Source organism: Triturus cristatus, chromosome 9, assembly GCF_964204655.1.
Source record: "Triturus cristatus chromosome 9, aTriCri1.1, whole genome shotgun sequence".
NCBI classification, from domain to species: domain Eukaryota; kingdom Metazoa; phylum Chordata; class Amphibia; order Caudata; family Salamandridae; genus Triturus; species Triturus cristatus.
Genome location: NC_140592.1, coordinates 133,566,803 through 133,591,739, shown reverse-complemented (window position 1 = coordinate 133,591,739; position 24,937 = coordinate 133,566,803). Strand labels below are relative to the sequence as shown.

Genomic DNA, 24,937 nt, shown 5'->3' with positions numbered 1-24,937 from the left:
CTGCAGGACACTGACTACATCCCAGAGGTAAGGGGCAACTGTGGCCCTGCTGGACCCTTGCTCCCCAAAACACCCCAGCTTTCTCCCATCTCGACACCCCCCTGGCACAGCCCATCCCTGCTTCCCTGATACACCGATCCTGTGGACCCCTGCTTGCGCCTATGAGCCCCTTTGATACCCCACCAGGGCTCTGATCTGCCATTATTAGAGGACACTGTCTTTTCTACTGCTATTGCTGCTATTGCTACTGGTATTGCCGCTGCTGTGGGAACCTGCTCCCAAGCCTGATTCTTCTCTCCCTCACTAGACACCGGGGCACTGAAAGGACCTAGGCCCCCATCGTACACAGGATCGGCCCCTACTTAAACGGTCCGCTGGCACCAGCCACCACAGGGCTGAATACTACCCAGCTGACACAGGAGACACAAGACCCCCAAACATTAAACTGTAGCTGTCCGAGACCTGTAGGCATTCACTGCCCAGTAGCCAGCATCGGCAGGAACAGAAATGACATCCTCCAGGGCTAAAAAGGATCGCTCAGTCAAATACATACTCATTAAGCAAAAGAGAAAGCAATGAACCACACCACTATACTATAAAAGAGAAAGCACAGAGAGGCAACACAAGTATTAAAAGGCACAAATGCTAAGGAAAGAAATCTATCCAGACTCTTCAATGATGTTTTATCAGATCCTTTAATGGATGCTTGAACTACACAAAGCGTGATGCAGTGCAGGTGCAGCCAACACGTTTCACCCTGAATAGGGCTTCCTCAGGGAAATAGTAAACTGTACTGCGGTCTGGAATGTACTTAGGAATGTATCCAGATTGTTGAGAAGACAGTGATAACTCAAATTGATGAAGTTAATTTCTAAATTGTGAAGGTAAATCCATTTCCTGATCTCCAAATTCAGAAGAACAGTAGCATTTTCACTGTGATAGGTGAAACATTTATAATTTTGTCATCTTAATATGAAGTGCACAGTAAGCACATTATCAGAGGACGCGGTGTCTCTCAACCCGCCGCCGAAATAAAAGCTAAAGTATTAAGATGACAAAATTATAATGTCAAAAAAACAATGGCTGTCTGGACCTCTCTCAATCTTGTTTTAGGCCCAATTATAGTATGGAGTTGGCCCTACTAGAGGACACAGATAACATCGGAATGACCTTAGACAATGGCCACTTCATTATTCTTGTGCTGTTGAACCTCTCTGCAGCGTTTGACACTGTGTCACACTACATTTTGCGTAGGAGACTGAAGGAGATTGAACTTAGTGGGCCTGCCTTTCAGTGGATGACGAGCTTCCTGTCCTCCCGCACTCAGACCATCAATCTAGGACCTTTTCGGTCTAAGACGATGGAATTGACCAAGGGTGTCCCTCAGGGCTCTTGTTTGAGCCCAACATTGTTCAACATCTACATTGCCCCCTTGGCCAAACTTCTCAGGTCCCGTGGTTCCCTGCCCATCTCTCATGCTGATGACACCCAGCTTCTTTTCTCCTTCAACAAATCTTCCTCGTCAACTTTGTCCACCTTTTCTGAAGGAATGACTGCTATTGCAGACTGGATGAAAAGTAATTTTCTACAACTTAACGCAGGAAAAACGGAGATAATGCTTTTTGGAGACGCCCCTCTTCTCTGGTCCCCGGATTGGTGGCCAGCAGCTCTTGGCCCTCCCCCTAACCCCAAAACCCTAGTAAAGGAGCCTGCTGCCCATACTGCCAGCACTTGCTTCTTTGTGTTAGGCTTGCTACGACGAGTCTTCCCTCTTCTGTCAGACTCTACCCGAAAAACTCTCATTCAGACCATGGTTATGAGCCGTCTCGATTACTGCAATGCTCTCCTGGTTTCTGCGATTGAGTCATCCCTCAGCAGGTTACAGGAGGTTTCCAGGAAGCTCAATCCTTATGCCCCCTCTAGGACTCTTAGGTTAGGCAACAAATCACTTCCCCAAGTCCACAGGGTTAGGAAAGCAAGACTAGGTGGGAAATCCTTTTCCTACCTCGCTCCCCTGTACTGGAACCAGATTTCCACACACCTGAGGCAATGCCCTGACTATCTGCGCTTCAGGAAACTTCTTAAGTCCATCCTGTTTTAACATTTTTCATCAGCCCGCCAGCAGCTTCGCCCAAAGTGCAGAGACACCCCTCCGGGTGTGATTCAGGCGCTCTACAAAACCAATAAATAACTAAATAAATAAAAAGGGACTAAACAACCCAGTCAAAAGGAAGGCCATCTTATCTTATCTCGAGAATACTGGGGCCTACATATGTCCCCGTAAGGAGACTCACCTTCTTGCGAGGGACTCTCACCGGCTCAAATGTAGGGCAGTTCCACAACAGTGCTTCTCCTCCACAGGGCGTAAGGCAGCAGGGTTGGCAATACTCTTTCTGCACGGATTCCGAGGAACAATTGGTCCCAAACTTGTTGAACTCAAAGGTCAACTTCTGGTGCACCAAATACAGCTGGGCACACAAAACATTACTTTGGGATCTCTATACGCACCTAATGAAGGGCAAGAGCAATTTCTACGAACAGCTACAGGGGAGACTCTTACATCCCAGGACCGTTTAGTCTTAATTGGAGGAGACTTCAATGTAGTCTTTAATAACTTACTGGACTGTTCCTGCATCAGAGAGGGAGGGTTGGGAGCACTCTCCAAGGAGCAGAGACAATGGCTGAGGGAGGTAGGACTGATCGACATGTGGAGGGCCTACAATCCCCAAACCCGAGACAACATATTATTCTCACATGCTCACAGAAACTATGCCCGTCTGGATTATTTTTTAGGAACTCATGACATACAACAATTCACACGATCAGTGGAGATCGAATCCAGATCCCTTTCAGACCACTCAGCTTTAATAATAGAGATATACAATCCTACACAGAGGTATGGGAGGATACAATGGAGACTCAGGGAAACTCTTTTACAAAAAACGATGGTGGTAGCGCAGATTCAGAAGGCAATACAAGACTACTTCCAGGTTAATGACTCCCTGACATATCAACAGCTACCTTATGGGACGCCTTAAAGGCGGTCATCAGAGGGAAAATTATAGCCATTCCGGCAGCTGAAAATTATCAACGAAGAGTAAAAAGGGTAGATCTCCAAGAAAAGGTCAGAGAACTACAGCATATGCACCACCGTACTGGGGTCCCAGAATATGGCGTCAACTGGAGACCACGTGGAAACAGCTGGCGAGAGTACTCACAGCTTAGGTTAAAGCATTCATTTTATGTTAATGGGAATAAATGCGGGAGGCTTTTGGCGACCAAACTCCGAGCCCAGAGACAGTCCGCTAAGGTGGACGTGCTTCTATCAGGAGAAGAGAAGGAGATAAAAGAAGACGCCCAGATAGCAGCAGAATTCAGGGAATACTATGCATCTCTATACACAGATCAAGTTACCCCTCCTGATGCTCCCTCTCAATATTTGCGCCAAGCAGAGAAGACCTCATTCGCATTGAGGAGGTCATCTCATCTATTTATAGACAGAAAGCCCTGAAATCCCCAGGCCCGAATGGCTTCTCCACCGGGAATTTACAAATTTTTCTGTCCAGAGTTGGCCCTAATTCTCACTCGCCTCCTCAATGATATCAGAAGCATGTCTCACCTCCCACCCTCAATGCAAGTAGCGGCAATAGTTATCATTCCTAAACCCGGAGAGGACAGGAGTTTGTGTGTTAACTACTGCCCAATATCTCCCCTCAATACAGGCTTGAAATTATTCACGGACATCCTAGCTGCTGGGTCGAATCCTCTTATGCAGGGATTGATAGCCACAGACAAGGCTGGGTTCGTGCCTCAGAGACAATGTGCGGATGATACAAAGCACTTACTACATATCATCGATAAGGCCCACCGCAGGGAAGGGGCTAGCATGCTGCTCACGGTTGATGCTGAGAAAGCATTTGACCAAGTGCACTGGCCATTTCTGAGCACAACACTAGTACACTTCGGATTTGGGGAATACTTTAAAGCATGGGTTCTGAGTGGTTATAGGTCCCCGACAGCAGTGGTGAGAGTAAATGGGCACAGCTCTGAGAACTTTACCATACGATGGGGCACCTCTCCTTTTTGCTTTACACATAGAACTCTTTGCACAGCAGGTGAGAGATCACCCTGACATCAAAGGAATCCTCTTTGGAGGGGAGGAACACCAGACCAGTCGGTATGCGACCCCCAAAAGAGCCTACCTCACTTCTTGAGAGAGATGGGGGAATGCGGAGCGGCCTCAGGGTTCTGCATGAATGTACACAAGTCTCAAGCCCTAAATATCTCGGTCCCACAGGAAGCAATAGAGAACCTGCAACGCACATGTGCGGTAAGCTGGGCGTCAGAGTCCATTCCTTACTTAGGTATCCAACTCTGCTCTAACCTAGAGCACACAAATGAGGTCAACTATCGAAAAATGGCAGAGAGGGTGTGTGCTGACTAGAACGATGGAGACATTACCCACTTTCTCTGTTGGGCAGCATTGCGTCCCTATAAATGACTACCCTGGCAAGAATACGCTTCCTCTTCCAGGCCCTGCCTCTCACTCCCCCAACAGGAATAATATCAATCATGCAGGCATCCTTTCACTGCTTTGAATGGGCGGACAGGAGACCCAGGATGAGTAGGGAACATTCCCAACTCTCTGTGGTGGATGGCAGACTGGGGCTGCCTTGCCTTCTCTTATACTTCCAGGTGGCACAGCTGTGATATCTCATTGAATGGTCCAGGACAGAGTCAGAGAACACTGGCTTGTCATGGACAGGGCCCTAGCCGGGACCTCACTTAGAGAAAGTCCCATTTCTGCAACGCCAAGACCGGGCGCCCAATCTCTACATCTCCAGAGTCACTAGCTCCCTTTTGAAGGTGTGGGATGGCTATACATGCAAAGGGCAACTCACCACCTACCCATCACCTCTAACACCAGTCGCTGACAATCTGGCCTTTGCTCCAGGGATGGGACCGTCCTTTCGCACATGGAGGGGGGCCGTCTGCAAGGCAGTGGGTCATTTCTTTGACCTGGTAGGCCCAATACCTTTTGATGTCCTTAAAAAGGACTACACCATTCTGGAAGATGAACGTTTTAGATACTGTCAGATCCGACACTGGTTATTACACCCTACAATGAGACATAGAGCGGAGAGGAAATCGACCCCCTATGAGAAGTGGCTCCTAAGTAAGCACTCTGATAAACACCTCCTTTCAGAATTATATGTCCTTCTGCGCCCCGCGCAAACAGCTGACAAAAGCCCTGCTGAATGCCATTGGGAATCACAATTGGGGTGGCAGATGTCACAGAAGGAGTGGGCAGACATCTATCACAGGACTAGCTCTACATAGCAGGTAAAGAGACAGCTATAGGTATCTCACCCCAGTACGGCTCCATCGGGGCAACCTGGCCCGCAGTGACGAATGCTGGCGACAATGTGGGGAGAGAGGCACACTTACCCACATTCTTTGGGAATGCACCAAAGTAACATCTTTCTGGGACTCGGTCCTAAACAATATCGACACCCACTTTTCTACGCAGCTCCCTAGGTTCCCGTCGTATACACTGCTGGGCCTTCCCAACCCCATAACCTCTCCCCTATTGTCCCGTGGAGGAGGACAAATAGGGATAGCGTTGAGTGCGGCTCATCAGACCATACTTTCAATGTGGGGAACGGCAAAAATATACCGACACATCTAGGGTGGTTGCACAGGTTGTGGAGAGTCTTGGAGATGGAAAGACTCACCTTAACACTCACCGGCTGGGGCAATATGTTTGGCTTTACTTGGGCCATTTCTTAGGGGAAACAGCCTTTACAATGAAGTGTTTATTTCATTGTGCCTATCCCACGAATATTTTAGCATGCATATTTTTACAGCGAATATGCATTTACAACGCATGCCAATATCACGCATTTAAGGTAAGTTGGGCGGGTGCGGGTAGCCCCCCACAAATATATTGGTTTTCAATCTAAAAACAATGCATGGTATAGCCATGTGTTTTACATGCATATTCACAGTAAAAACGTGCACGCTAAAAAATGCATGGCAAAGGCATGCAAAGTAATTGCCTGCATTGTACCATTGTACAACCCTTTCTTAGCATTACTCTCCCAAGAGTTTCGAGAACTGACATGCCCCCGAAATCTACGGATATTGAGACTCATAGATACAATGCAGGCCGGACAGGATGATGGCACACAAGGAATCACACAGGCCCAATCAGGACATAGCTAAGTGATAAGTAAATGTTTGGGGTGGGTGGGGGGACGTTGTGGGGAGAGTTATATGTTGTTCATTGTTATTGAATTAACCCTTTAACCGCGGCGGAAATTCCGCCGCGATGCGGGCAGAATAATGAGTGGGCATGTCTCAGACAGCCCCTGTCTGTCCTCCGCACATGTTCACCGTGACGTCGGACGCCGGGAGCCACACGACGCATCCAATGGGTTAAGTCATGCCTATGATGTTGCTCTCGGTCTTCCTTTTGTGAATACTGAAATGTACATTGTTATGCTATGAAAGTGTAAAATAACAACAAAAATTGTTTTAAATCACAATTGCATTGATATATTTTGTGTTTTCGGCCAATTAAAGATGAATTGACAGACTATTACCAGTGCCATATTTAATATGGGTTTCTTTCATTCTTCTCGAGGGTGATAAAGATAGGTTGATAAGTGATTTTTTTTTTTAATTTCCTAAAAATCATACATTTATTTTTAGGTGGTGCAAGACTCCATAAAGAAGGTAGAATACAAAAACATGGTAAGAACTGATTTAAAAATGTACTACTGATTTTTCCCCAGGAATAATGGTGTCAATATAGGTGCAAAATAAGTGGCTCAAAAATGTAATTACTTTTGTTTTGTAAAGGCTCAAAAGAGATCACAATCTGCTTTCTCCATGTCCAGGAATAAACCATGGAGATCCACCCCCTTCTTTTTCTACCCTCCCAATCTCCAAATTAATTGAAGTTTTTCTACGCCATTACAACAAATTGCACAAACACAGGCTGAGGGATGCACTAACCCCAGCCTCGCTTACTCTTTTGTTCTAATGATTTGAAATGTGCTGGTGCACATGTACAGACAATTCATCTCAGGATAACTGCAACCAAATTTGCCTGGCTGATGATCTCCCAGCCTGAGGCCTGTGACATCATCTGCCTAGTAAAAGCATAGACCCCTAGGTTAAGCTTCCCTCTGATGATGTTGTGGTGAAGTTAGCCCCAGACACCTCAGGCTGAAGCTATTCAACACCAGAGGTTATGTCAATCAGTGGCTAGCAGTTTTAGTTATTTTTATAGTTATACTTTGTTAAGAAACTAAAACTAGTGGAGCAAAGTTAGTTAATGCATGAGTTATAGTTTCTCCAGATAAGTATAACTATAAGTATAACTATAACTATAACTGTTGAATTTCTATGTTTTTGTCTGGGTAAAATGTGAATCTAACTATTAAGTCTCTGTAACCTTTGTTTTGCCGTGAATTTGTATGTTTTTGTTACCGTAAAGTAATATATAAGTGAATCCCACGGATCCACGAAGGATCCGCATCCCTTGATATACAATATTTTATTTCTTTAATAACACCAAAGTACTGCCCAGATTTACACCAAATTACAAAAAGAGCTCTGTCTGGACCAAGACCTAGCTTTCTGCCAAAAGTGGTGTAAAGTAGTTCAGCAGTTAGGCCTGAAGCCGTGCTTAAAAATTGCAAAATCCCCATAGGCATTGCATGGGGAAAAATCATTTTGGGGCCCCCGTTTTTCTCAACCCCCGTTTGACTAAACAAAGGGTCCCAAACACAGCTTATCACTTATGAAATTTTATAAGGCAACCCAATGTTTTCCTATGGGAGAGATAGGCCTAGTAACAAATGAATTTAGACATTTGTCAATACCAGGACATGTAAAACTTAAAAGAATATATTCGGCTTTTTAAAATATACTGCACACTGCACTATGGGTTGTTTAGGGCGTCCTCTAGGGGTGACTTATATGTAGTAGAAAATGAGGGTGAGGTCTGGCAAAATGTTTATTTTGCCAGGACTAACTGGCAGTTTAAAATTGTCAATTGAATGCAAATTGCAGGCCTGCGATATGTTTAAAGAGCTACTGAAGTGCCTGGCACAATAAGTGCTGCAGGCCCACGCACAGCATTTCATTTAGAGGCCCTGAGTACCTGTAGTACCACTTTACAAGGGACTTACAAGTAAATTAAATGTGCCAAATGGGTGTAATCCAAATTTACCATGTTAAAAGGAGAGAGAGAGAGAGCACAAGTACTTTAGCACTGGTTACCAGTGATAAGGTTTGCAGAGTCCTAAGGCCAACAAAAACAAGTTCAGCAAAACACTTGGAGAGAAGGCAAAATGTTTGAGGGAAGATCACTTTAAGGCTGTCAGGCCTGACAAAGGTACAATATTGAGCTGGACTATTTCAGGACTGAAAATATAAAAAGAGGGCAAATCATACAATATCTGTTGTTTCCAAGAGAAATTGAGTTGAATGGTTCCACTATGCATAGCATTAGGGCAATAGAAGAAGGCCACCATCAAACTCCACTCAGTCGTGCATTAAAATAATAAAGGTAAATAATTACATTCAGGGGCTGAGGATTGTGACATATTGAATGTCTCTTTACCACAGTGGAAACTTAAAAGGGTTTCTAAACCTTCTGACCTTCTGAGAAGCAATAACATTACCCGACTCGAACTTCTGGTTATATGCAGATTCCAATAAAAAACGGCTAGTCTGCATGTCATATTTGTGTGCAGAGAACTCAACAATAAACCCTATGTGTTGATGGTAGACAAAGTGGTGTTAAAAGAGAAGGCTGCTTTGGCTATTTTCCACGCCCATATTTATACCTATATCAACTACAAACTTGGTGAAAAAGTGCTCTAAAAACCACAAATGTGCTATGATCAATTTGGATGAACTTTTGTAATCAAGAGAGTTTAATTGACTATTTACTCATCAATCTGGAGACCTAGTGGTTGGTTGCTGATGTGACAACTGTTAGAAAAATAGAAAGTGATCACAACACATTATTAGGGATGTATGATATTACAACTCGGGTTTTTACCACGCGTGCAGTTACATCGCATGCGTTACAACGCATGCGATGTTACAACGCTATGCCATTAGAACGCAAGTCTTTACATCGACTTGCGCTAGATGGCGTGCTGACATTAAAAAAGTGTAATTTACTATTCCAACTCCAGTCCACTTAACAGTTGGGAAGGTGTTGGGATAGTAAACTACACTATTTGTAATGTTAGCACGCCATCTAGCGCAAGTCGATGTACAGACTTGCGTTCTAATGGCATAGCGTTGTAACATCGCATGCGTTGTAACGCATGCGATGTAACTGCACAGCGTGGTAATAACCGCGTTGTAATGGCTGTTCCCCCATTATTAGCAGAACTATTGCTTCCTTCTAGACATACTCAGGACCATAATGTACTTTACATTTTTCTCGATCTGTCCGCTGCTTCCAACACCGTATTACATCCCTGACTTCTTCTATGCCTGTCTAAGTTAGGCATCTGCGTCAAGGAGTTTAGTTTCACTCTTTTCTGTCTGATAAACAACCAGTGTAGCTCACTCTTCTTCAGATAACGCATGGCTCAATTGTGGCATCCCCCTGGGGTCCTATCTTAGTCCCACTCTGTTCAATTTTTATATGTCTCCCCTTATGACATTGATTGAACCTTTTGGGAAAAAAAGTAATATTATATGCTGATGACACCCAGTTGATTTTCTTGATGGGCCGATCTGTTAACAGTTTAGTCACTTCTCTTATAACTCTAACAAAAGTCACTGATGTGGATGCATAATAATCTGCTTAAATTTAACGAATAAAAGAAGGATTCCCCTTTATGGTCATAGAGAAAAATTTTCAAACTTCTCAGTTTCCGATTAGTGGTATGAATCTCTGCCTACTCCTCCTTCTCTTACATTCACTGCTAGAGATCTGGATTTGAAATTCAACAAGGTGCTGTCCTTTCGGCCCCAAGCGCTGGCAGTTACTGGCTTGTGTTTTTCAATGTTGAGATCGCTAAATCAGTGGTTCGTGCTTTAATTACACCCAGGCTCGAACACACTAAAAGCCTGTTTCTAGTTTTCCCTAAAGTTTTGTTGCATTAATTACAGGTGACTCAAAATGCAGCAGCCCGTCAGGTTCTTGGACTCCCCAGGCTGTGCTCTATGTCACATCATTTCAAACAGCTGCATTGATGGCCAAAGACATCCAGTTTAAGTCTATGGTGTAATCTAGGCGGCGAAGTCTCCACCGTGATTAAGCCTAGGTCCTGCCCGAATATAAATTTGGTGGGCGGACACAAGTCTTGGCAGTTTGCATACTCCGTTGCCATTCCTAAAGAGTATACATACCACTGCGATATAAATCGGGCCCAATATCACAATTCTATACCATACCAGGTCCAGATAGGGCTCAATATTTAAACCAGACCTCAACTCTGTAGTGCAGACAAACTTAACTAAGGAGAAAAGTTTAAACCATTTTTCAATGCCAAAACAGCTAAAACTTAGCAATGATACCACAATAATTATACCACTCTAATTTATAAACAATAAAGAACAATTTAATGAACAAATAGACGTCAGAACCACAAAAATCAGAAGTAGGGAACCGGACATATGATTTTTTGATGTGTTAATTCAAAATAGCTTCTAAAAGCACAAATCTCCAAATGCGGTTATCTGCTCATGCTAAATTGGGCCCAAGTCAAAAGCTTAGGTCAACCATGAGCTACTGCCAGTCAGATACAGGATGAGGTTTGTCCCAATGAAAAGTTTACCCTCTGACTTAGAAGATTTTCCGGAGGAAAAAATCTAATTGACGGGTCATTGATGGGTCAAGGTGCAGGCTAGATCCAAAAAAGGGCTTTAGGAGGTGTAGGAAAGTGGCTCTATATATACTGTTCCCAAATAGGTACATTGTGTATAGAGTCCACAGTCCCCAGAGGTTTGGCAGAGGCTAAAGTTAGATACAACCTTACTCTCTAAAGTGGTAGCTTGGTCGAGCAGTAAGGCAGTATCAGAGGACAGTGTAAAGCATTTGTTGTACACACTCAGTCAGCAAATGGTCTCACACACTCAAGAACTGAACTCTAGGCCGATGGTTTGTATATAAAAATATATGGTTGTTTTATTTTAGACTTTCTTATCCAAGAAGGGGAATAATGGGCTTTTAAATATTAAGGTCCAGCATACATGCCCAAAAGACAGTGAAACCAGAAGTGGTATGCAGTTCCTGTAGTGTGATGCAAGTAATGGTAAAAGCACAAGAGGTAACAAGGAGTGGATGTTAATGGTGGGCAGGGGAAAAGATTCCTGCTTTTTTGAAAAGGGACCCTCAAACACCCAACAAGCGGGTGTCTTACTTCATCATCGGGTCTTGCTCCTTATCGGGTCGGCGGTGCAATACCCGATCAGGCGCCCGTGGTGGGGCCTTCTTGGCGGAGATCTTTATACCCAATGCCGTTAGATGTAATGCGTGTTAGGGCCGTAGTGGAAATGTAACTAGTGTAGGTGACGGTGATGTGTGGGGATGTGAAAAATAAAACAGGCATTAGTGATCCACTCAGAACAATTTTAATGAGTTGTGGTCACTACCCTGAATAAAACCAGAACAAAAGGTACATTCTCACTCTAAGGATTGTGAGGATATGTGCTAATGAAAGAAGGTCAACATGTTTCTTGCCTGTTATCTATTGATGGCAATTCCTCAGGACTAGACTTCAAACTACCTACACTTTTTTGGTGGTGGTCAAGACCTCAATGAAGTATCAATACTGACCAAGCGTACAGCACCCTAAAAAATGTGTGGTACCAGTTGATCTATACCAAGACCTGCAAAATAAAACAATGTGACAATAATATAACATCATATCAAGGACAATGCGATGTTGAGGATGCAGCATTAAACAATCATGGTGTATTACACACGTGCTGAACACGGGTGAGCTGTGACATGCATCAACTGTGATCTGGGTCAGTTAAAAACATTAAAAGGCAGCAGATAAAACAACAAGAGAGCATACGTCAAAACTGACACTATTAGTGGCGAATCTGTGAAACTCACCCCAGTTGGGTCAATTGTTAGCGGCATCAAGTACCGGTAGAGGTAAGCACTAAAGTATAGTGTCCTGGTGAACAAGAGTAAGACAAAGTTGGAACACCAGGTCCCACAGTTAGTGCTCATCTGGTAACGTCAAACCCTGGGGCCATCGTATCATGGGCCTCGGTGGTGTCACAAAAGGATATGATGTGCGCGTCATGGAGAAGGATTTCCAAACAGTCTAGTCAGAGAACGGACGTGTTGATTGTGAGAAGCAGCCTACACTCGTACCTACCGGAAACACACGTGACACTAACCGAAGTCGGTATCAGTAATGTTGCCGGCCGGTTAGTGTTAATGAGAAACTCCCCCTGAAAATCCATTCTGAAACTGTTTTTCCCCTCACTGGGATTGGTACCACTCCGACTATCAATAGACTATGGAAGACGCAGGTCAGGTGTGAGTTACATCTGCCAGTGGCAACGGATTCCCCTTTGAAGTTTGTGCAGTTAGTGGGCAGCTCGCCCATGCCATTCTGTTAGAAAGAGGTCACACCTCTTACCACCCAAAGACCCTTAGTTTGCTTTCTTGTGAGCCATTAACACCTCTTTAGAGGTGACCAGCAGGCTGCCAGGTGACAGATGCTGATTAATTCCGAAAAGGCTACCAGAGGCGTTTAGGCACAAAATAGTGATTTCCTAAAGCCACCATTTCTGATATAGTGAGACAAAATTTGATTTTGGCATTAACTAGAAAAACTAGTGTTCAAAGTATTTGACTAGCCAGTGCCAATCTGAGGTGCAACACTAGGGTGACAGTGCTAGAAAGTGAACATTGTCCTCTTTCCAGGGTGGCTTCTCCTATGGTGGTCAGTCCTTAGCGGACAGAGTTGTACCCCTGACATGGATCAAAAGGTAAATCAGACCCAGCCATTAGCCCACTTAATATTCACTTTGTTTTAGGCAAATTTTAGCAAGCATAGAGCGCTGTACGTCACTGAAAAATAAAATGCCACACTTGGAGACACAAGGTAAAAAAAATTCTCACAGCTTTGGGTGTATAAAACACAATACATTTCTTTTTCAATGTTGAGGAAGACCCATTGATATACATTTCAGGCTGTCACTAAAGAGACAAATTGTTGCAATGATATTTCAGGCATTAATTACTGTGGTTTGGGGGGTTTGGATTATGGCCACTCTTCAAGGAGAGGTGACAAGTGGCAATTCTGTTTAAGTTTGACGTTAGCCCTACAGGGAGAATTTAGAGGCTATTGTTTGCTGACTTCTCCTGTGGGCCTGGTTGACCCCTTCTGAAGCATTGCAATTAATTAGTGCCCAAAAGCAACGGTTATCCCCACCTTTATTGGTACTACATTCTTGCACAGTACAATTGTGTACTTTGGGTTGTTGATGTAGTGCAGGCTAGACCTGCAGACTCTGGCTGGGCAGCACCACCCTGGTTGATGTGAACCTCTTCACTGCTCTCCAAGGTAGAAACTCATTAACTCTGTCAAGTACCAGCTGATGTTGCTCTGGCTTGTGTATTGTGAAGGTGCAGACACCAGGTCAGGTAATCATAGCCAGTGCTAGTGCCAGACTTCAAGAGGCTGTGCACAGGTCATGCTGCTATTGTTATGGTTTGTTTTTCTTGTTTGGATGTTTATAGGGGACAGTCACAAGACCACCACCCAAACAAAACAAGAAGGTCAGCCTGGTTTACAATGATGATTGCAAGGTCTTTGTTGATATCTCATTTAACAGTGTGGGTCATCATCCTTCTTAATGAAGCCTTTCTCTGGCATTCTGATTTGTTATTCAGGAATGCCAACTATTGAAAACCCAACACATCTAAATGGACGGATTGCTGAAACTTTTCAACCACTCACTTCCAGGCAAGAGATCTGGGTTTAATCCTTCGTTCTTTTACTCACAATGCCACCCCATTTGGACCCAGCCATAATCAAATCAGTCTCAACCTTACTCCTCTAGGAAACAGTCCAGCCTGATCTGCCAAGCCAGATTATCCCTGTACCAGAAACAAGCATCCTGAGACCAGTTTTGGGGTATCACCCCTCATCAGCCAAGCTAGCTTGAATCCAGTGGCACAGTGAACAAGGGACCGGACCTACCATTGGCCACTTAGGGAGAACATAGCAAACACAGCAAGATTGTTGTCGGAGTGCTGAGTCTTTTCAACCACTCACCCCCAGCCAAGAGATCTCGGTTTAATCCATCATTCTTTTGCTCACTATGCCACCCCCTAAGTGGCTAAGGGTATGCCCAGATGTGGGTCAATTGCTCGCTGCGCCGCTGGATTGAAGCTAGCCTGGCTGATATGGGGTGTTACCCCAAAACTGATCCCAGGATGCCTATTTCTGGTCCAGGGTGGCCTGGCCTGGCAGTTCTGACTGGACTGTTCCCATGGGGAGCAGCGTCAAGGCTGATTTCCACATGGCTGTGTCCAAGCTAGGGTGACATGGCAAGCAAAATCATGATGGATTAAACCCAGATCTGTGACTGGGGGTGAGTGTTATCAAAGTGCCGTCCACTCGCTGGTGACACATATACATATCATCTAACCTCAGATTTAAGACATAATATTGATGTCTTTTCTGATTCTCTTGTATTCCTCCATAGTACTAAGGCCTGAAGCTAGTTAGTAAGGCCCACTGCCATTTATGTATTGTCCCAAGACTTGTTGTTGGTCCTGTGTGCATGGCAGTTACTGCCTGGAGACATTCCTCCGAGTTTGTCCTCCTGTCCTGATGTCCTTGAATACATGACAATGAAACAAGTTGATCTATTTGAATAGAATGGTCCCAGCATGTTCCAATGCTTTTTATATGGACAGAGGGTGAGTCTGTTAAATGTCATACACCCATCTTATACATTTTTTACTTCTTGACCAATCATCACATCAAAGACTGAGGACTCTCAGCAACTTGAGCAACTAGGTATATTAGGTAACCATATGTTAGAAAGAGCTCAGCATCAGATACTTTCAGAATTTGTCACATTTCCCTACTGTTGAGGCTTGTATGGGTGTTTGGCTATTGGTTTAGGGGGTGGAATCTCGGGGTGAATACAGAGTCCCGGTTAATCCAACTGAAAATGTTACCTTCTCAAAGTCTGCCGCAAAAAGGTCCGTTTGTGGTGGAGAAGTGTCAGAAGGCTGTTACCTTTTACTTGCACAGGAACAGAATGATGTACCATTCCCAATGCCCCTTCTGGGAAACACTCTCGACGCCCTTAATAGTAAAACTTGTGAAAATATCTCCAAAAGGGGAAAGGGGAGTTGGATAAAATAACAAAGAACAAGAAGAGACAAAAGAAGAGACTGCCTCCGGTTATCAGTTTTCTGTACCCTCTGTACTCTCATCTACGTTATGTTCTGCTCTGGAATGTAGAGGTCTAGAAAAGTAAGAACACAAATATTATTTTACTTACTACTCCTACCTTCTAGTATGTGCAACTGTAATAATGCCTATCTCTAGTAATTCTAGTACGTACCCAAATAACCTTGGTGTTAGCTCCTCTTCTAATAAGTGAGTGACTAAATCTTTTCCTTACAGAGATATAACTCCTATCTTTTTTTGTTTCTCTTCACAGAAAAAATCCTCCTGAAGAACCCTCCTTTATCAAGTAAGTCTTGTTCCTTGCTTTCTCAACATTTTAATATGTACAGTTCAATTCTGTGGAATAACTTATGTTGAAACAAACAATGCACACTTTAATATATATAACTAACCAAGCCTTTGAATAATAAAGAAAAGAGTTCTTAGCTCCTCTGATTTATTTTTTTCTCTAGCGATGATGATTAAGCTCTCTGACATTAGGGAAGAATTTGATAATGAGCTTTCAGGTGCGTTTTTTCTCAGTGAAAATTCTACTGCACATGTACACTAGTGCAACATGCTCTCTTCTCAGTTGAGAGGAATTTAGATGCGGAAATGATAACCTGCACAGGGTCCAAGAAGTGACAGATCCGGAACTGCTCGACGGTAGCCACACTGAAGGACTGGGTTATTCTTAAGACCCAGCGGTGCCAGGGAACAACACCTGAAACCTTCGTGGGTTACCTGTTCTGGCGTACTAAACACAGAGACACGGAACACTTCCAGCGACGTCAGAGATCAGCGTTTATTTACTGCAGGGATACAGAGGTCACAAGAAGTACACAACGTGTAGGTTCTCGGAGACTGCTTCAAATTCGTAGAAGTGGGTCGGTCCTTTTATACAGGTTTTTGCCATAGCGCAGTATGGCGAACAAAGGTTACAACTCAGTTCCCACAATAAACTTCAAAAAGGGTCGCGTTCATGTCTCAGGGGGCCGGAACATAATTACGACAGTCTTGCCGATTCCCAACTGTAAAAACATATTTCCTCCGCAATAAACACATTCCATCCTAACCATAAACACATTAAGAGGAAGGACGAAAAACAGATGCAAGGAAAGGACAAGGATGCACAACAGGTTAGAAAAGAGTGTTGGGGGCAATAAAGGAAACTTGATAGAGGGGTCAAAGACCTCATGTCTAATGTATGCATGGCTGAAACAATAGACCGGCGCGGCAAGATGAGCCTCGAGCGGGGCCATCTGCCTTAGTCGTGTCGTTTCCCTCATCGTAAAAGTCACCTCAAAGAAACACGTGTCCTTCGTGTAAGCTTGAGAGTCCCAGGGTCACGGAGCGGACAAGAAGCCCGTTCGCTGGCTACCTGAGGGCAAGAAACAAAATGGATGCTGTATCTAAAATGGAACCCGAGGGTCCAGATGAACGAACCCAAAAATGAGACGAACCATACGTGGCTGCATAGCGAAACTGCGTACACCCATTATACTCGTCATTTGCGGTTCGTAGATACCAAACTCATCCATATTCGCTACCACTCAAAACTGCGGTTCCGTGTCATACGGAACCTCAGACCCTCCTTTTGCCCTCATGTAGGCAAGCACTAGTCAAGATCTGAATCTATGTCAATATTCATCAGATCGTTCAGCTGCTGCTGGAACATCATCCTATTCATCAATGTCTCCTTGGTAACAGATGACCGCCTTATACACGTCGCAGCACATAGGCCACATAAGGCAGGACCACACTGTACACAAAGACAACATGTGAACAGAAACGTTACAACAGCCCCTACGATCATTAGAATCTTCCAACCCCAGGTTGACATTAGGCCCCACAACCATCCTAGGAGCGTCCAATTACCTTCGTCCACGTGTATGGACTCGGAAATCTTGTGCAACTTTGAGATGGCTTGGTATACAGTTGGAGCATTGTCAGGAATAAAAATGCAACAACTCGAATGGATAATTTTACACACACCCCCTCTATCTGCAAGAACAACGTCTAGAACCATACGGTTCTGCAACGTCATGAGTCTATCCGCCTGTAGTTCAGCTGTTAGATTACCAAGGGCATTTGCAGTAATATTAGCGGTCGACTCAACTACACGGGTCAACTGTCTTAGGTTCCTGCTATTAACCATAGGTCCCCAAAACGGCAAGAAACCTTTAAAGAAGTCTCCTGCTTCTTGACCAGCAGTGTCCTCTTTGCTAATAACGCCTCTCACGACTCTAGTTCTGTGGTAGTCTGAAGCAACTGTGAAAGTCGGAGGTAAAAGATTCGCAATATAACAGGTACCCGAGAAGTCGCGGGGTAACCATGTATATGCGCGTTCATAACATACAAAATAGGTGCCCTTAGCAGTCAGAAAAACAGGGGAGGAGAGCATGGGCAGAACATACGTATCAGTGCAAGCACTGTTCCCAAGTTGTGCTCTCGGATTTCGACCCAAACCTTTCAAGCAGAAATTACCAAGGTGCGGTACAATCCATATCGGGGACGAGCTCTTAAGCTGTCTATCACCCACTGACGTACTATACTCAGTCTCACTCAGATCCTTATAGGCCTGCACTTCTTCATCTGGAATGAGTGATGCATCAAAAACATCTCTATCCAGATCTGCTATGGCTATCGCCAAAGGCTTGTGGTACGGCCCAGGACCAAAATTGACAGACCGTGGCTCTCGACTAGGGTAGGAATCTAGTGCACTACGGAACATAGTTTGGAATGCTCGAGCTGAACCCTGGGAGCTGTAAGGAAGGACCAAATACGGAATACCCCTATCCATAGTGTGTGGCATTAAACCACATACCCAACAATTGGTAGTATTCACCACCAACTGATGCTGATGTAGAAGTTGAACAAAGGAATTATTCATGAATTCCGCACGTCTAACCTGCTCATGCTGAGGCAAAGGATGAAAGGAATGTGGGGAGACAGTGGTGAGGGAACTTAGGTTAGGAGAAAAGGTAGGCGAAACAGAAGGCAAGAACAACGATACTCCAAAATACACTCCACCCACCAATAGCATAGATAAAGTCAGAAACAGTAGAAACACCTGAAACAAAAAACATTTTGTTCGTACAACCCTCCATAACTCTAATCTCTGTGCCGACACCCTTTCTTCTTCCAACAGCTTAGAGAATGCCATCCTCTACAAACCGTCCGTGACGTACTTGACGCACTTCGTTCTGAATAGCGATTATCAATCCCCAGGAGTTCCCAGAGATCGACAAAAGTAACCGACCTAGCGTCAGAAACCTGCTAAACAGAAAGAAGTACCCGCACGGCCCTACGGTAACCCGGATGGAGAGGTTTCCTCGAAACTTTCAAATTTATTACAAATCTCTTGGCAGTGGAAAGGCACATAAAAACTCAAAAAGAAAGGATGTAATTGTCCATAATATTCGTAACGTCAAAAACCACCGTACTATTAATTTTTATTAGTCCTTGAACGAAGAAAGTATCGATTTCTTCCAGGTCGAGTTTGCTCTACAAACAATTGTTCAGCTGGCGCAACAGGATTCGATGAAGTGGACAACGAGTCAGACCTTGGGTTTTCTGCCACTGATGACTCCACATATGGGTTTGGCAATGACGAATCCTCATCCACAAGTTGAGCGTCACTAAACGGCACAAAGTGCAAAGGAGTCTCAGTTTCTGTGGCCGAAATCCCAGTCCTCACCCAACCGTCAGTTGGTAAAGGGATCGGTACCTTCTTTGTGTGGCTGGCATGGACCCAGTTTTTCCGGCCCTCCAGTCGAACCGCTGTCCTCGTCGTCAACAAAACTTGAAAGGGTCCAACGAATCTTGGCTCCAAGTTACGTTTCCGACCAAAATTTCGGGTAACCACCCAGTCCCCTGGCCGGAGCTGGTGTCCAGAACCCTCTGTCTGCGCCGGTAGAGCTTCAAAGACCTGTTGATGGATTAACCGTAGTTTAGTGGTCAAATCATGCAGATAATCAATCAACATTGGATACTCAAGACTATCAAAAGCCCTAGGCCTCGGGACTCCCCAAATATTCGCAGGGCGACCGAACACAATCTCATATGGGCTAAGCCCTACTCGAGAGTGTACGGTTGCTCTGGTCGATAGGAGAGCCAGAGGCAAGGCATCAGGCCATGACAGACCAGTCGTAGCTTGAATCTTAGCGAGTTTCAGCTTTAGGGTACCATTGTACCCTTCAACCAAACCCGCTGCCTGAGGATGATTAGCACTGTGGAATTTCTGCCGAATTCCAAGGCCCTTACACACACTCTGCATCACACTTCCCACAAACTCGCTTCCATTATCCGACCACACAATCCGTGGCATTCCGTACCTAGGAAAGTACTCCTTCAGCAGGATTTTTGCTGTGGACAGGGCAGTATTATCCTTAAGAGGATAGGCCTCAATCCATCTGGAGAACGCGCAAACCACAACCAAAACGTACTTCAGGTTATTGCATCTCTCCATATGGATGAAATCCAACTGGATAACCTCAAAGGGACAAGCAGGAGGAGCGAAATGACCAGGCGGAGTGGGGGTACCTTTTCCGGGATTGTGCATCAAACACACCATACAATTCTTAACCACTCTTTCGGCACACTTAGCAATACCCTCATTCCTCCATACAGGGGACAAGAACTTACATATTCCTTTCGCACTAATATGTGACAACCCATGAGCCATCGTCACAACAGCTAATACATACGCATCTGGTAACATCCACCTCTGACATTCCGTCAGGTCAACCCAACATCCATGCACATCCAATTTTCCTGTACTTTCTTCCCACTTGGTCTTTTCAGCTTCAGTAGCTTCGTTCTGAATTGCTTTCACACTCTCAACAGTATTCTCACACATACCAGTCTCCGTCGGCCACCTCACTGAACTCGTGGCATACATTCGAGTCGCAAGATTCTTAGCCGTTTCCTTAGCAATCTCATCCGCAAACGCATTACCACGACCAACACCATCCGTCACTTTCCGATGTGCACTACATTTAACGATCGCCACTTGTTTAGGCAATGTAAGTGCATCCAAAAGATCATTCACAAGCTGCCCGTGTTGGATCTTCGTACCATGCGATGTCATAAATCCTCTTTCTCTCCACAACCTTCCAAAATTATGCGCAACACCAAACGCGTACTGACTGTCAGTAAACACATTCACTCGCTTTCCCTTCGACAAAACACACGCTCTTGTCAATGCAATTAACTCTGCCGCTTGTGCGGAATTCTGATTCAATCTCGCAGTTTCCACAACCGTGCTCAACGTCACTACAGCATACGCAGTCGTCACATCGCCATTCGGCAATTTGAAGCAAGAACCATCCACATACAAAGTACCATCGGGATCTGCCAAGGGAGTGTTTTTCAGGTCCACACGACCTTTTGTTTCTTCCTCAGTCCGTAAATAACAATCATGTGGCAGCACATCATCTGATGCCATATTAATCGGCAACAATGTCGCCGGATTCAGTACATTACAACGTTTAATCTGTATATGACTTGCCAAAAGGGTCAGCTCGTACCCAGACAACCTTGCACTCGTCAGATGTTGAGTCTTTGTCCGATTCAAGAGCGTATCAACTGCATGCGGAACCATTACTATGAGCATATTATCCATGACCAGGCCTGCGGACTGTCGAATAGACGCCGCCGCTGCCGCTGTCGCCCTCAAGCAACTCGGCAACGCTCTAGCTACCGGGTCTAAGGTCGAGGAAAAATATGCACACGGACGCTGTTTATCACCAAATTGTTGCGTTAAAACACTCAACGCACAACCGTCCCTCTCATGGACGTATAATGTGAAAGGCTTACTGTAATCAGGAGTACCTAACACAGGAGCCGAACACAATGAATCACGTAATTCAGAAAAACTTTTCTGACATTCCTCCGTCCAAGGCAAAGGAGTCGAAACGTCCTTGCACGTGAGAGCTACCAATGGCTTCGCTAACAGTGAAAAGTTCGGGATCCACTGTCTGCAGTATGACGTGATACCTAGAAAGGCACGCACATCTCTCTGAGTTGTTGGCACAGACATTCGAGCAATTGCTGCAATTCTTTCAGGGGTCAACCTTCTTCCCGCTTTTGACAATAAGTGACCTAGATAGGTTACTTCTTGACAACAATATTGCAGTTTGGAAGGTGACACTTTATGATGTAAGTCACAAAGATGCTGTAACAGTGACACTGTAGCAGTCCTACAAAGCTGTTCGGTGTCAGCAGCGATCAACAGATCGTCAACGTACTGAATCAAGGCTGCACCAGCCGGTAACACAAACGCATCAAGTTGGCTCTTAAGAGCTTGGCTGTAGATTGATGGACTCTCACAGTAGCCCTGTGGTGCGCGTTTGAATCTGAAGCTGCGACCACCTAATGAGAAACCGAACAAGTCTCTGCTTTCCTCAGCAATCGGAATGCTAAAGAACGCATTCTTCAGATCGATGACCGAGAACCATGACGCAGTGGCCGGAATCAGAGTCAGTAAAGCTGTAATGTCTGGCACCACAGGAAACTGTGGAACAACGACTTTATTCACCTCCCGTAAGTCGATAACTAGACGGTACACAGGAGGCTTGGAGGGATCCGTTCGTTTCAGAATAGGCAACACGGGACTATTGCACACATTACCCCGTGTCTCCTCAATAACATCTTTACCGATCAAGTCGTAAATGATCGCTAATAGTGCCCTTTCACCATCAAGGGAAATACGATACTGGGGTATGCGTGGCAAACGCGCACCAACTTTCAGTTGGACAACATAAGGTGGTATATCCAACAGGCCCACGTCATTGGGACCTGTCGCCCACAAGGAGTCCGGAAGAGATCTCAATTCTGGTGGGAGCTTGTCGATCGATAAATACATAGGGGAAATCACGCTCTTACCCAACGTAAGCTCCACACCCGTAGGAGAACAGTACAAAGTCGCATGTAACCTTTTCAACAAATCCAGACCCAAAAGATTCTCACCACAACCAGTAGTCAAAATCAAAGGAGCTTCTAGCTCATGAGACCCAATTGTAAGGGGCAAAGGGCTAGAAACTGGATTGCTAACGGGGGCGCCAGAAAATCCAACGGAAACATTTGTTAAGCCAGACAAAGGCGCGCCAGGGAGTTTCGAATGCATGATGGAACTTTTTGCTGCACCAGTGTCCAACAGAAAAGGCTCAACGACGCCCAAAGTGGCTACTGCAACATAAGGCCCTCTCTGATCAACCGGAACTGATACTTCTCCCTTCCTTTGTCTATGGCTGTCCTAGTAGATACCATCCGTATCAACATCACACTCAACATAACAGTCATCCACATGATACTGTGCTGACCGACCGGACGATGGTTCGCGCCTATCGAAACAATTTTGCGAGTCCGAAGACGTTGCAAAGCGTTCGGCCTGATTCTGGGTAACTCCACGACCTCTACCACGGGAAGCCTGTTGAGGGCCACTACGTCCTCCTCGAGCCGACACACCATTGTTCCTATCACGGAGAACCGGACAATCAAACTTCAGATGGCCCTCCCCACGACAATATGCGCATTGATTATATCCCAGCACAAAACGAGGTGCGGGGGAAGCATTTCGCGTCTGCGATCTGGAGAACTGTGATTGTGATCTATTTTGCTGTTGTGTGTCACTGAAATGCGAACGCGGAGGATAGGCTTGCTGCAATAAGACCTTAGTTTTAAGATCCTTCGTTTTCTTATCTGCACGCTCACTTTCCTCTTTTTCTCTGTTTTCGTAATATTGGGCCGTAGCCAATATTTGGGCAGTGGTAGAAACAGCCCACGAACTCTCAGAATTCTTCAACTTGTTGCTAAGGTCGGGCAGCAAGTTCGATACAAACTTATCAACAAACAGCCGCTGACCACCCTCAGATCCCATGTCCTGACCACTATGATCAACAAACGCTTCCTCGAATCTCGTAAAGAAATCAGAAACGCTTTCATCCCTCTTTTGCTTGCATGCTGATAATTTGTCCCAATTGACGCGCATCGCTGGCATAAGCGTTTTCATGAGGGTAATTATCCTCTGAGGCAAAGCCACTATAAGCTGTTCAGGTTTAGCCCCACCGACCTGCTGGGCATCTGCCGCCGTAAGGGCAGCCCAGTCACCGCCTAACTCGGCTGCGTGATTCTCGTGACGAATTTTTGCCCAAATCGGCTGAGGCACCACATTACCAAACAACATATCAATATCGGCTAGGTTCATAACAGTAGCATCCACCAATTGGGACAGCTCCTTATTATAACCTGCAGGATTCTTACGGGGATCGGGCAAAGATTGCTTCACTTGTAAAACTTCCGATCGTTTCCAAGGGAGGTGTATCCACACTCTCTGGAAACGGCCTGGAACAGGAGGGTTAGCAGCAGGATCACCTGGCATCCATACCGGAGGAACTTCTCGCATAGGATATTGACCAGGTTGTGCCATCCATTCTGCAGTCTCGTCCTTAAACAACGCACGAGGTTGTACTGTACATCGAAAGGATAACAAGCGCTCTAAAGCCTCTCGAACTTTGTCGCCTACGATTACACCCGAGGCAAACCGATGCTGTAGCTCAGAAACCTCTGACGGTACATTATCTGTCACATCATCGTCCCACTCCTCCTTCAACGAGTTACACAGTTCTTCAAACACAAATCGTTGCGTAGGCACATTAAACTGGGAGAACGTTTCAAACACTACACGTGAGGTGTATTTAACAGGGTTACGAATCCATCTACGTGCCATTTTCACCAACGATTCACGTTCCCTACCATCAGGAAGCTGACTGCGCCTTTGAGCGACATCTGAAAGAGTCGAGCCAAGTATCGGCCCAAAAAGCGGAGAATAAAGAGAAGCAACAGTAGTCAAAAGACGACTACGAACAGAAGGAGAAGAGGAAGAAGATGCGGGCGCAGCAACAATAGGGGTGGAAACAGTAGAAGCAGACGCAGCAGCAGGAGCAGCGGGAACAACAGGCTGAGGAGGGACTTGGAAAGGTGCAGTAGGGAGAGAAGCCGGAACAAGAGGATGTACGATCTGGGGCCCAAGGGGATTCGGGAGTACGAGAGGAACGGCGGGCTGACCAGCAGCCGCAAAAACAGCGGGTTGAGGAAGAGGTGGACGCACGGGACCCATAACATCGGGAGCATAGGGAGGTGGCGATTTCATCAGATAAGACAAGAGCGGATCCTCCATCGCTTCTTCTCCTGTCTTATCGATATTAGAAGGTAGCACCGGATAACACTTATCCACTGCCATATGGTGTAGCCGAGCACTAACTTCCTGCTCTTTCTCATCTTTGTCTAATTGATATTGTTCTGCATTTCGCATCACTGCAATAACACCTTCTCTTTTATTTTTCTTATTCTGTTTGATTTCTTTCTGCTTGGCCTCTTTCCGCCACAACCGAAAGGAATCAAACATGGCCGGCCTAGCTTTCTTTTTAAACAATTTAGCTTCCAAATTATCTAAAACGGCAGTCTCGAAACTACCATGAGATGGCCAACTGAGGACGCCATCCTTTTTAGTGTAGCGG

At 45.2% G+C, this 24,937-nt stretch overlaps 1 protein-coding gene across 5 annotated transcripts in view; it reads left to right on the top strand.

Moving 5' to 3' along the window:
* The window catches only part of LOC146797516 (inter-alpha-trypsin inhibitor heavy chain H4-like), a 598,346-nt gene that overhangs the window by 439,036 nt on the left and 134,373 nt on the right, over positions 1-24,937 (top strand). For all 5 annotated transcript variants that reach the window (XM_085624535.1, XM_085624533.1, XM_085624534.1 and 2 more), the window contains 2 exons: positions 6,715-6,756; positions 15,691-15,723. In XM_085624535.1, coding sequence (XP_085480661.1) covers positions 6,715-6,756; positions 15,691-15,723 — 75 coding nt within the window. The remainder of the gene's footprint in view (positions 1-6,714; positions 6,757-15,690; positions 15,724-24,937) is intronic.